This window comes from Sminthopsis crassicaudata, chromosome 2 (assembly GCF_048593235.1).
Source record: "Sminthopsis crassicaudata isolate SCR6 chromosome 2, ASM4859323v1, whole genome shotgun sequence".
Lineage (NCBI taxonomy): Eukaryota > Metazoa > Chordata > Mammalia > Dasyuromorphia > Dasyuridae > Sminthopsis > Sminthopsis crassicaudata.
Window position 1 is genome coordinate 386,349,054 of NC_133618.1, and position 12,892 is coordinate 386,361,945.

The 12,892-nt window shown below is 35.0% G+C and overlaps 1 protein-coding gene and 1 long non-coding RNA gene across 2 annotated transcripts in view; both read left to right on the forward strand.

Moving 5' to 3' along the window:
- Positions 1–12,892, forward strand: part of KDM3B (lysine demethylase 3B) — a 52,666-nt gene that overhangs the window by 12,870 nt on the left and 26,904 nt on the right. Inside the window, exons 3-6 of the mRNA XM_074291441.1 lie at positions 219–332; positions 9,252–9,357; positions 10,566–10,690; positions 11,375–11,449. Coding sequence (XP_074147542.1) covers positions 219–332; positions 9,252–9,357; positions 10,566–10,690; positions 11,375–11,449 — 420 coding nt within the window. The remainder of the gene's footprint in view (positions 1–218; positions 333–9,251; positions 9,358–10,565; positions 10,691–11,374; positions 11,450–12,892) is intronic.
- Positions 342–6,034, forward strand: LOC141556752 (uncharacterized). The gene is made up of 2 exons (XR_012486632.1): positions 342–2,028; positions 2,301–6,034. It is a non-coding gene; the product is annotated as an uncharacterized LOC141556752 (long non-coding RNA).

The window sequence follows — 12,892 nt, forward strand, 5'->3', positions numbered from 1 at the left end:
AAAAAGACAAAAACAGAGAAGGTTATTTAAAGAATTGGTGCTGGATTAGGAATCATTCTGTAGGGCTTTATGCTTTATATTGTCAATCATATTTATTTACTATAAAAGTGGTGACAAAGAAGTTTATGAACAAATGGAAGCTTTGGGGTCTGGCCAGGTAAGAGTTTTGGCCATGATAAGCTTTTAGATATTTAATCTACTTTTTCTCCACTTCACAGACCTTCACTCCATTAGTGGATAAATTGGGTTTGGGGTCTGTGGTTCCAGTAGAATTTCTTCTGGATCGAGATCTCCGATTCTTATCAGATGCTACTGGATTACGCCTATTCCAGGTACTTGAACTCTGCTCTAGAGCCTAATAACTATTCCTGTTATCATTCCCTTGACTAAAGTATATGCATTCAATTAATCAATAAACATTTCCACAAATATTTGCTAAGTGTCTCCTGTAAGCACTGAAAAGGTATTGTGGAAAAGACCAAAGGAAAAAAAATACAGTACTTGCTCTCAAAAAGTTTACAATAAGAATGTATGTGTACTTCCTTGAACTATTCTAGACCAAAATAAGCTTTGGCGATCCCACCTTTCCCCTATTTATGTTCTCTTGTTTTGAAAGCTTTGTGATTAGAGAAATGATCAACAAGAAATATTAAAAATCTAATGGGGGATATGGTTAAAAAAAAAAAGATGATGGAAAGAAGAGGTACTAAATGAATGATAACTTAATTCTTGAGGTAGAAAGATACTATTTGCATTTTGTGCTTAGGCAAGAATTGGTAGTTTGCCTATCAAAAGCTGCTGAGCAAAGTAGCATTATGTCCCCTTAGTCTGCTGTAGTTAACTGAAACCTCATTTAGAAGTTCCTGTCAACAGACTCCTTCTTCCTTCCCTACCTCCTCCCTCCACCCCAATATATAAATATATAACAATGCTAGCAACCTGGCACTTTGCTACAATATTTCTCTAAGAGTGGTCAGTAAGAAGTACAGAGGTAGGTCCTTGCTTCTAGCAAGTTCAGAGACAAGTGAAATTTTTGTCATGGCATGTGTTCATATTTTTGGTAGATAGATATAATGATAGGCTGCCGCTCCCTTGATAGAAGAAAAAGTGACAGGTTGGAAGGAATACCTCTTCAAAGTTTTTCTAAAAATAATGGATAAAGTACTTTGAAGTAAAATAAAATAAACAGAGGCATTTTGTTATCAAGAGACTAGGAGAATGATAGAATGATAAAGGAATATGCCATAAATGAAGCATGAGGATCACAAAACATTTAAAATAAAATCTGTTATGGTTATCTCAGAAGGGGCAAAAAAAACCCCAATGGATTTGGAATTAGAAGATCAGGTGAATGTGATCTCTGCCGTTATCACCTAAGTGTGCCATCTGTGTGTTAGGTTAGACACTGTAGTAAGTACTGAGAGACATAAAAAAAGGCAAAAGGCAGTTCCTGCCCTCAAGATTTTTCCATGATCTAATGGTGGAGCCAAGCAAACAAATATGTACAAACAAGCTTGATAAATAAGGAAATGATTGAGGAAGACAATAAATTAAGAAGAATTAGAAAAGGCATCCTAAAGAAGATAGGATTTAATTGAAACTAAGGAGAAGCTAGGGAAAGAGGAGGGAGAACATCCCAAGCATGGGGGACAGCTAGGAAAACTGCACAGAGCCAAAAGGGAGAGTGAGGAAGCCAGTATTAGTGGATTGAAGATTATGCAACAGGAAGAAATATATATATATTTTTTTTTACCATGACAATCCATGAAATGAAGAAAAATACAAAATGACCCTTAGTCCTGTAAGGTTTCTTTCACTTGTGCAGTTATCACTGCAGAGGATACCAATAACAACACAATTTTTAGACCATAACAAAACTTTAATTTTACTACTACTCTTCTAAGTGTGAGGTACTTGTCCAGTAACCACTGTGTAATCATATGCTAGAACTTTATCATATCAATCTTAATATTCTCAACGTAAATGAAACCAGAACAAAGACCAGCTAAATGGAAGAATGACTCACAGGTACTTCTTGTAAAAGAAAATAGTTGGTGGGGATAGGTTTTATTGTATACCCAAAAGTAATAAGAAACAGTATTTTTATGGGATGTTTTGTCATAGTATATTACAGTACTGATGATAAATATTTGTGTGAAGATTTCTATAAAAAGAAAATTGGAACTTATACACTGAAATCAGTTGCTTGAGAATTAAGAAATAGCTAAATACTGTGAAGAACTTGATAAGAGACCCTTCAGATTAAATCAGTCTACACACACTTATCCTTGGAATAGCAGAATGAAAAGGTGGGAAATATATGGAAAAGCATGAAGGTTCAAGAAGAAGGAATGAAAGAGGCCAGAGATTTGAATATCACACAAAAGCTTCCACACCTTAATATCATGAACATTTTTACTGGAAGAAAAAAGAGGTAAGTACTGAACATGTTAAGGACCAGAAGTAAAGGAAATAGATTATATTTTACTAAACAAGAAAATGTATGTTACTGATGTGGGAGTTATCACTGAATTAAGTCTCTAGAGACTTTTGATTCATGCTATCACATATAAAATAAGAATTAGTTTAAAAAGGAGAAAGATTGGAGTTCATGAAACATGATATTCCGTAAGGCAAAGAAGCTAAGACTGCAACTAAGAATCACTTACCCAGCAAAATTAAGCATATTAAATCAAGGTGTGTGTGAGGGAGGGGGGAGGTCATTCAACAAAACAGAAGGATTTCAAGCTTTCTTAAGGAGAAGACAAGAACTAAACCAAAAATGTGACCAAGATCCAAGAGAAGTGTAAACAGGTAAAAAGGGAAAAGAAAACATTAGATATTCAATAGAGCTAAACTCTTTACATTTATACACAGAAATATGATACTTGTAATTCTTTAAAAAGTATATTACCAGTAGTACAGCTAGGAGAAATATACATAGAGGGTATACATCTAAGGTATATTTGAAGGAATGACAAAAATTTAAGGGATGAGAAAGAGGAGTACATTGGCTGCAGAAGAAAGAGAGAGAGTGGTGTAAGTTATTTCACTTGGAGAGCATGAAAGACATTAAGTGGAGAGTGAACAATGAGCTTCGTTTGAACCTTACTCATCAGTATGGACTCAAAAGAGAGAATGACATACACAATCAGTTGAATATAGAAATTAGTCTTACCTGACAGGGAAGTAGGAAAGGACAAGATTGAGTAAAGAGGAGAAGAGGGGACAGGGCATTGACAGAAGGGAGGGCAGATCAGGTGTGGCAAACAATAGCAAAATACTGGTGAGGAGGGAAAGGATAAAAGGAGAGAGAGGACAAACAGGATGAAGAATAGGACGGAGGGAAATACATAGGTGGTAATCATAACTGTGAATGAGATGAACTCATAAAAAATAGAAGTGCATAGCAAAAGGGATCAAACATCAGAATCCTACAATATGTTTACAAGAAAAACTCTTATGTGACACACAGAGTAAAGGTAAGATTTGGAATTTCACCTGAAGTTTAAAAAAAAAACAAAACCCATTGGTTAGCAATCCTAATCTCAGACAAAATAAAAGCAAAAATCTAATTAAAAGAGATAGGAAAGGAAACTATATCTTGCTAAAAGACACTATAGACAATGAATCAATATCAGTACTAAACATATGCCTCAAGTGGTATATCATGAATTAGAGGAAGAAATAGACACCAATATTTTACTAGTGTAGGATCTCAACTGTCCCTCACAGAACTTGATTAAATTAACCAAAAATAAACAAGACTGAAACTAAGGTAAATAGAATGTTAGATACCATAAGCAATTTAGAAGAGCAAGGAATAGTCTTTATCTGTCAAATCAATGGGAAGGGGAAGAATTCATGACCAAATAAGAGAGAGAAAGAACATCATTAAATGCAAACTAGATAATTTTGATTAGTTTGTACAAAAGCCTTTTAATTTAATATAAACTAATGAAACCAGGATTAGAAGGAAAGCAAAAAGCTGGGAGACTTATCTTTGCAGCAAGTGTCTCTAATAAAAACCTCATTTCTCAAGTATATAGAGAGTCAAATTTATAATACAAGCCATTCCCAAATGATAAATTGTCAGATATGAACAAGCAGTTTTCAGGTAAAGAAATCAAATCTATAGGCATATGAAGAAGTGCTCTAAATCACTTTTCCCCCCTCTGAGGCAATTGGGGTTAAATGACTTGCCTAGGGTCACACAGCTAGGATGTGTTGAGTTTCTGAGGTCAGATTTGAACTCAAGCCCTCCTGACTTTAGGGCTGATGCTCTATCCATTGTACCATTTAGCTGCCCTCTCTAAATCACTTTTGATTAAAGAAATACAAATTAAAACAACTTTGAGGTGCCATACCTACCAGATTGGCCTATGTGACAAAAAAGAAAAGTAATAAACATTGGTAGGAATGTGAAAAATTGAGCACTAATGTTCTGTGGGTAGAGTTGTGAACTGATCTAACCATTCTAGAAAGCAATTTGGAACTATGCCCAAAGGATAACTAACTTTTGCATAGCATATTCCTTGACCCTCTGCTAGGTCTGTATCCCAAAGAGACCTTAAAAAAAGGAAAAGGATGTACATGTGTAAAAATATTTATAGCATTCCTTTTCATGGTGGCAAATTGAGAACTGAGAGAATGCCTAACAATTGAGCAATAGCTAAAGAAGCAATGGTATGTGAATGCAGTGGAAATTTTTTTGTTTTGTTTTGTAATAAGAAATGTTGAACAGGCAAATTTCAGAAAAACCTAGAAGGACTTGTACAAATTGTTACAAAGTAAATTGATCAGAACCAGGAAAACATTGCACACAGTATCAGCAACATTGTGTGATGATAAGCAATGATTGGCTCAGATCTTCTCAGCAACACAATGATTCAACACAAGTACAAAGGATTCATAAAGAAAAATGCTATCCATAACCAGATGAATAATTGATGAACTCTGAATACAAATTGAAGAATATTTTTTCACTTTTTTTCCCTTTTGATCTATTTCTTCTTTCAGAACTGTGATTAATATGGAAATATGTTTTACATGATAACAGATGTATAAATTCTATCAAAATGCTTACCATCTTTGGAAGAGGGGGGAGGAGAAAAGGAGAAAAATTTGAAACTCAATCTTGTAAAAATGCTAAAAGATGTTTTCTTGTCATGTAACTGGGTAGGAAAGCATTAAAAAAAGAAAAGGGGAAAAATAACAGGACTATGTACACTATATAAATATATATTTGAACTTAGGCCCTCCTGATTTCTGGGCTGGTGCTCTATCCACTGCACCATCTAGCTGCCCCAATACTAATAAATTTAAACAAATAATTGATCATTAAAATTTGAAATTAAGAACTTTATATCAATCCCTGTTAAAAGTTTAACAAACACAAGAAATTGCTACAATAAAGAGACCAAAAAACCCAACTAAGCACCTTATTTGATATGTAACTTTTCTTTTTTTTCTTTTTTTTTTTTGTTGAGGTACTTGGGGTTAAGTGATTTGCCCAAGATCACACAGCTAGGAAGTGTTAAGTGTCTGAGGTCACATTTGAACTCAGGTCCTCCTGACTTCAAGGCTGGTGCTCTATCCACTACACCAACTATCTGGCCCTAACTTATTTTCCAAGTAAATAGAGATGACTGCCAAAGGCAATGAATGCCAGGTTAGAATATAAGTTAATTTATAAAACTTTATGAAGAAGGCTGATAGAAAATTATGAATATATCATCTAATATGCAGAGAGATACAATGGAGGACAAAACTAGCTTTAAAAAACCTTAGCAAGACATTCAACTGAGCAAAATCATTCTAGAGGCATTTAAGGATAAAAATAGGAGAATAACAAAACAAGTGGGAAAGATTTGTAAAAGTAATACAAATACTTCCTCTAGTGTTGGTGGAACTACCACATTTAGACCCTAACTTTACAATCCCAAGTTTGCTTTTGGGCAGGTATTAATGGCACTCTGAGACTAGGTAGGCAAAGCAGCCTGATTATGTTAAGAGTGTGTGTGTGTGTGTGTGTGTGTGTGTGTGTGTGTAAAATATCAATGCTGGAAATGACATAATGTAAGGGTATTGATGGATCAGTGGACAAGTATCTGAAGGGAAAGAAGATAACAAAAGCATGGGGGTGGGGGGAATCTCAGACCTCGTTAATACTGAAAAATGGTGACCAAGAGAACATTAATACTGTCAGCCTAAATGCCTTTTTTATGCAGAATCTTTATGGGAATCATATATATCATGGATATGTTAAGAAAAACAGGCTTTCGCAAGGAATAATCAGTAATTGAAAGATACAGAATATGAGATCTCATTTTGCTTGTTTGTTGATTATTAAAAAGCATTTAATTGAGTAGAGTAAAATAGTAATACACTCTTTTTTCAACAAGGTGTCTACAGCCCATATGTCAAAATTATTCAAGGTTATTTGAAAGAAATAACAGAACCTGTATTCTATTCAGGGAGTCTCTTATCATAAACATCAAAGAAAGCATAAAAGAGGAAAATGTATATAAGGTAGAGGAAATTCAGTATAGAATCCAAACTAAAAGATTTCTTGCAGATGATGAAGTCATCCAGATTATTTTATTTACAGATAACATTGTATTTATTGTATCAAGCCCCAAAACATTTCAGAATGTCTTAGAAAATATCTACTTACAGGAATTTGACCTGACCACATAAGAAAAGCAAGTAGATTTTGGATGTCTGTTGCCCAGATAGCATATATTTGCATAGACAGATTGGGTCCATAGTTAAATAAGAGCAGGAAAGTAGGCTGAATTGCTTTCTAAAAGTTGCAGAGCTTAACGATCCCAAGTTTCTACAATATTTAATACTAGTATTAAAGATGGAGTATGGGCAACAAGAGCTTGAAGGTTGTGACCTATAACCATTGAGGAACTTTCAAAGAACAGGAATGAAAGGTGTCAATAGGGAAATTTATGGTAGGAAGAAAAGCTGGCCTCTTGTTGAAGGAAAAGGATGTCAGGTAGATAGCCAGAGTGCTTTGTTGGTTCCCTGGAGATCTCAGGAGAAAGGAGGGCTTTCAAGCCTCCCTGTAGCTAACACATTTAAAGCTGTGGAGAAGAATTGTATAGGATGATTTGACATAGATAGGTTGTGATTTCTATTATTAGAGGAAATATCCAAATCAGGCAGATCCCTTTGAGTATCTATAATACCTGGCAGGTACATAGTAGATATTTAATAAATGAATGCTGAATTGTATCCTGTGATCTTACAGATTTCTTGTGTTCCATGATATGATACAGATCTACAAATGCCAACAGAAGAGAGATGATTTGGGGATGATCAGAGAAAAATGAGAGAAATAAAAGTGATTGATGATTTCCAGCTTAAGGGTATTGAGACATCCATTGTTGACCCAATATGAACAGTTGACTTCCGGGGGGAAGGAAGGGGGAGGGAGGGGATATGTTTTGGAGACCTGATAGAGGGTCTTCCAGAGACCCCTGCCCATTCCTGGTGAATTGAGTTGAAACAAATGAAAGCAACATAATAGAGTGAAAAAAGAACTGAACTTGGAACTAGAGGAGCTATGTATCTTCAGAATCTCTCTTCTACATATAGTGTCTTTGTGACCTTGTGGATATCAGTTTCTTCTGGTCTGTAAGATGAGAGGGCTGCACCATGTGATCTAGAAGTTGTTCTTCTTAAATCCTCTGATACCATCAGAAGGAGCCTAGAAAATTATTGCTAGGAATTATGAAGTCTTAGGCAGAAAGTTCAGGACTTTAGGGACACAGTTAATGTTTCATCACTATTACCAACTGAAGGCAAAGTCTTCAAAAGAGAAAAAGAGATTTGGGATATTCTGCACCACAGCTTAAAATAGAGGCTTTTGGCTAGAGATGCAGGATACTCATACCAGACCAGTATGTCCTGTAAAGTATTTTTGTCTGGAAACTTGCAAATTTTATGAAAAGGACTTTTAAACTGAGAGAAGGAAGGAGAAAAAGAAAAAGGTCTGTACATATCTCAAAGAATAGCAGTTACATCTTGGGGAAAAGGACTTTTGGCATATTTCTTATTAGTAAAATTAATGTATGTTATTGGTGTTAGAGGCAGCAAATGTTCTGATGTTCAAAAGGAAAAAAGGTAGAATTCTTTATTTCAATTCCTGGCAAAGCTCTGACACATTGTCTTGGCCTAAAAGTATAGTTTGTGAATATTTGGAATCAGTGATCGGGATTATTAAAAGTCAGTATGGTAATGCCACTACTATAATGCTTCTGGAAGTACCACTAATCTTGTTTTCCTTTTTTAGTCAGGACCATTAGTTGTGTAGTAATATGGTAGATAATAGTCTGTTTTGATTTCAGCCAAGTGTTTCACACAGTCTTACATTCTTGTAGACAAGATGAACAGATGCATCTCTTTTCTATTTAGAAGATAATTCTAGTGCTTTATCATCTTTATGATCAAATGTAGACTTCTCTATTTGTCTTTGTATCCTCAGTCCATAGCATATAATTGGCACTTTATAATGATTGCCCAATTAGGTTGGTATAATAAAGTATCTTCTGAACAGGTAAATAGGTCCTCAAAATAATAAGGGGTCAATTATGTCAACTTGGAGAAAATTTTCTGGTGGAATATTTGGCTATGTACTTATCAACATTGTTAGATAAAGGCATTTACTTCAAACTAGCTTTTGGGTGAAGCTTTCTGAAAATCAGAGATGGGGTCTTCTCTATAGAGATTCTCTACTTACTCTAAAACTTATAGAGGTTTTAAAAAAAAATGAGTCTTATGAAAAGGACTCAGGTTTAAATTCCACAGTATTGCTTACTGCCAACTGAACAGATCCACTAAACTTACTTCCCTGGACCTCAGTTTCTTCATTTGCAAAATCAAGACACTGGAATAAATCAGCATTTTTAAGCTGAGGCCTACTTACCATTGTGGACAGATATCAAAGTTAATAAACTGGATAGGAAAAAAATTACATCTTTATTTCAATGTAATTTGTTTCTTCTGTAATCTTATGTATTTAAAAACATTCTCCTGAAAAGGGAACTGTGGGCTTCCCCAGATTGCCAGAAGACTCCACAACACACAAAAAAAGTTAAGAACCTTAGGATCCTCTTTCAGCTCTAGTACTATAAACCTAAATCTAGAAACATGACTACTCAGGAGGCTAATTCTTTTTATTCTTACCAGCTAGATGCTAACTCTTACTCTGTGGTATCTTTTTCACTTACTTTTGGCAGATGGGAACAGAGAGCCAGAACCAGATTCTTCTAGAACATGCTGCATTGAGAGATACAGTTAATGCTTTGATCAGTGACCAAAAGCTCCAGGAAATATTCAGTCGAGGTAAGAACAGGTAGTTTCCTGTGCCCCGAGCTACTTAGAACAAACCTATGGCCAGTGTTGAAGATGGTGAAATTGTGTACCATGTTCTTTTCCTGACTAAAATTAGCCGAGTAATATAGTTTATGCTCAGCAGTAAAGATGTGCAACTCTGGAGTTATATAAAATTTCTCTTACATATAAGAGATTAAAAACCCCAACACACTCACATTTCATCTAATGATCCAAGTTGGCATTGACTATTGCTTTGCTTATTTTCCCTCTTGTACCACTTCCTTTTCCCCAGTGACTCTTGTAAACATTTCGATTCATTGGCATGGGATGCCCAAATGTTATTGTGACTCTACAGGCAAAGAAAGTCCAAGCAGATTTAAGTAGGACTATTGACCTGCCGGAAGGATGAAGGAAGGAGAAAAAAATGGGGGAGAGAAAGAGTTAAGACTGTGTGAGGTGTGACTGAGTGTAAAGATGACTAAAAGATGAATGTAGTTTTTGACTTAGTAAGCACTCAAATATCTTGGAAATGATGGGGTGGGCTGTGAAATAGCCAGCTGGGTTCAGCAGAATAGTCTTAGTATATCAGGGACAATTGTAGCATCGGAGGGACATTATCCATCAAGAGGATCAGTTAAATAAGGAGAATGTTACTATTACGTGCTGTTGGAGTAGCACATAAAAGTGCTTTACTCTCCTAAGAAAACAAGGTTTAAAATTTGATCTATTAGTGTAGAAGCTATATCTTTTTTGCCCACCTTGAGCTTTCTACCCCCTCTTTTTGAAAGAAGTGATATATCATTCCTAAGCACAATGGTTTATTCAGTTTATTAATTTTCCTTTTAACTCTATATAAAATTATTTTTTTTTAATTTTCATTGTCCCTTAACCAAGGAATATAAATCTAAGTGTTTTAGAAAGTTTGAGGAGTTCTCAAATAAATGCAGAATTACGGGAGATTTATGGAGGAATAATATAAAGGAACTTTTTTTTTAAATAGCTTTTTATTTTAGATATTTCCATATCTTTTAGATGGCTAAATATGATGGATCTAGCTTTTCTAATTTATTTATTTACTTCTGCCTGGAAACTGACAACACAAATTTAACTGACCAATATAAATATTAGTGCTATACACTATTCTGTTTTGATTGCCCTGGTAAAATGGAACTAACATTGGACTTTTTATCATTGATGCTGACTGATTTCACTTCTAGGTCCCTACAGTGTCAAAGGCCAGAGGGTCAAAGTGTACCAGCCAGAAGGTGAAGAAGGTTGGGTCTGTGGTGTTGTAAGCCGGCAAGACTCTCTCACTCGTCTTATGGAGGTGTCTTTGTCAGAGGTGAGAACCTTGGAGCATTTAGTTAGCATTTTCTTATATAAGGTACTATCATGTTTCAGAATCCCAGCAATGGTTTAAGAATAATAAGCAAATGATTATATGTGGCTTTAAAAAACAAAACAAAACAATTCTTACAAGTTTGCTTTTCTTTTGAATTGTGAATAGGAGTGAAAAGAACAGAAAATAAAATACTTGTTCATTTAAAAGGGGGAAGAAGGGCAAAGAATATATTGCATATAATGGATTTCCGAAACTCTTGAAATGTACTTTGCTCATAGACACAAGATATGGTTTCCAACAAAATAGATGAATTGAGAAACAGTCTAGACTCAGTAATAAAATGCTTTATGATCAAGAAGTGGATGAAAAATATTTCTTAGAAAATAAATGTATTTACTATTCTGAATTGGTTTCAAACCTTTACTTTTGCATACACAGTGCAAGTATTATGAGTTGTATATGATTAGTTTCAGAAGCATTTTCATTCTTCTGGTCTCAGTAACATATAAAAGAAGAGTTTGATAGTATAGAAGTAGGAAACGTCATTTCTAAGAAAGAACCATGAATGTTGAATTAATTGATAATGTCATGTATTTCTTTTGGCTACTAAATTTAAATGTCTTTTATTCTCATGATCCTTGCCATCTTGCTCCAACCTCCCATCAAATCTGAAAATTATTATAGAGTGGCGAGATCAAATCAGTGGATCCCAGATTGATACATGTGATGTTGATGGACAACTCTACTTCTCAGAATGAGGTACAGTAATGCACTGAATCTCTGGGATTAAGGCAAGTAAAGTCTTGCCTTTATTATTTAATCTGTGCTTAACTCTGCATACTAAAGGAAATGTTGGATATTAATTATTGTATCTCCTTTTCTTCCCCATTACTGTAAGTCCCTGTCCCGAATCTCTCCTCCCTTCTCCCCTCCCCCAATATACAAACATACATATACTTTTTCTTTCCCATTACACCATTAATAGTAGTTCCAGGGGCAGCTAGGTGGCACAGTGGATAGAGCACCAGCCTCAAATTCAGGAGGACCCGAGTTCAAATCTGATCTCAGAAACTTAACACTTCCTAGCTATGTGACCCTGGGCAAGTCACTTAACCCCATCTTAAAAAAAAAAAAAAAAAAAAAAAAAAAGTAGTTCCATTTAAGATAAGAGTGAATAAGAAGGCATGTTGTTGTTTTACATATTCCATAGTGAGACTTTCCAATCACAGTCCTGTTATTTACCAGTCATTTCTCAGATTTAAAACCAAAAGACCAAATTTTTTCCTTCTTAGTTGTTTTATCCAGTCTCATACGTTTGAAAGATGTACTGGACCCAATTATCTTATTAAACTTTAGTAGGCAGTATAACATAGAATGATAAATATTTTTTTTAATTAAAGCTTTTCATTTACAAAATATATGCATGGATAATTTTTCCAACATTGACCCTTGCAAAATCTTTTGTTTCAAATTTTCCCCTCCTTCCTCCCATCCCCTAGCTGGCAGGTAGTCCAATGTATATTAAATCCAATATATGTATACATATTTATACAGTTACCTTGCTGCGCAAGAAAAATCAGATCAAGAAGGAAGAAAAAGAAAAACTGAGAAAGAAAACAAAATGCAAGCAAATAACAGTGGAGACTGTGAGAATGCTATGTTATGTTCCACACTCTGTTCCCATGGTTTTCTCTCTGGTGTAGATGGCTGTCTTCATCACTGAATAATTGGAACTGGTTTGAATCATCTTATTGTTGAAGAGAGCCATGTCTATCAGAATTGATCATCGTATAGTCTTGTTGTTGCCGTTTATCTCCTGGTTTTGCTCCTTTCACTTAGCATAAGTTCATGTAGGTTTCTCCAGGTCTCTGTGAAATCATCCTGTTGGTCGTTTCTTACAGAACAATAATATTCCATTGCATTCATATAACAAACTTATTCAGTCATTCTCCAGTTGATGAGCATCCATTCAGTTTCCAGTTCACTACAAAGAGGGCTGCCACAAACATTTTTGCACATGTGGGTCCCTTTCCCTCCTTTAAGATCTCTTTGGGATATAATCCCAGTAGAAACACTGCTAGATCAAAGGGTATGCACAGTTTGATAACTTTTTGAGCTTAGTTCCAAACTGTTCTCCAGAATGGTTGGATCCAGAATGATAAATAAATTAAAGAGAAAGTGCATTTCATTCATTGCTTTGTT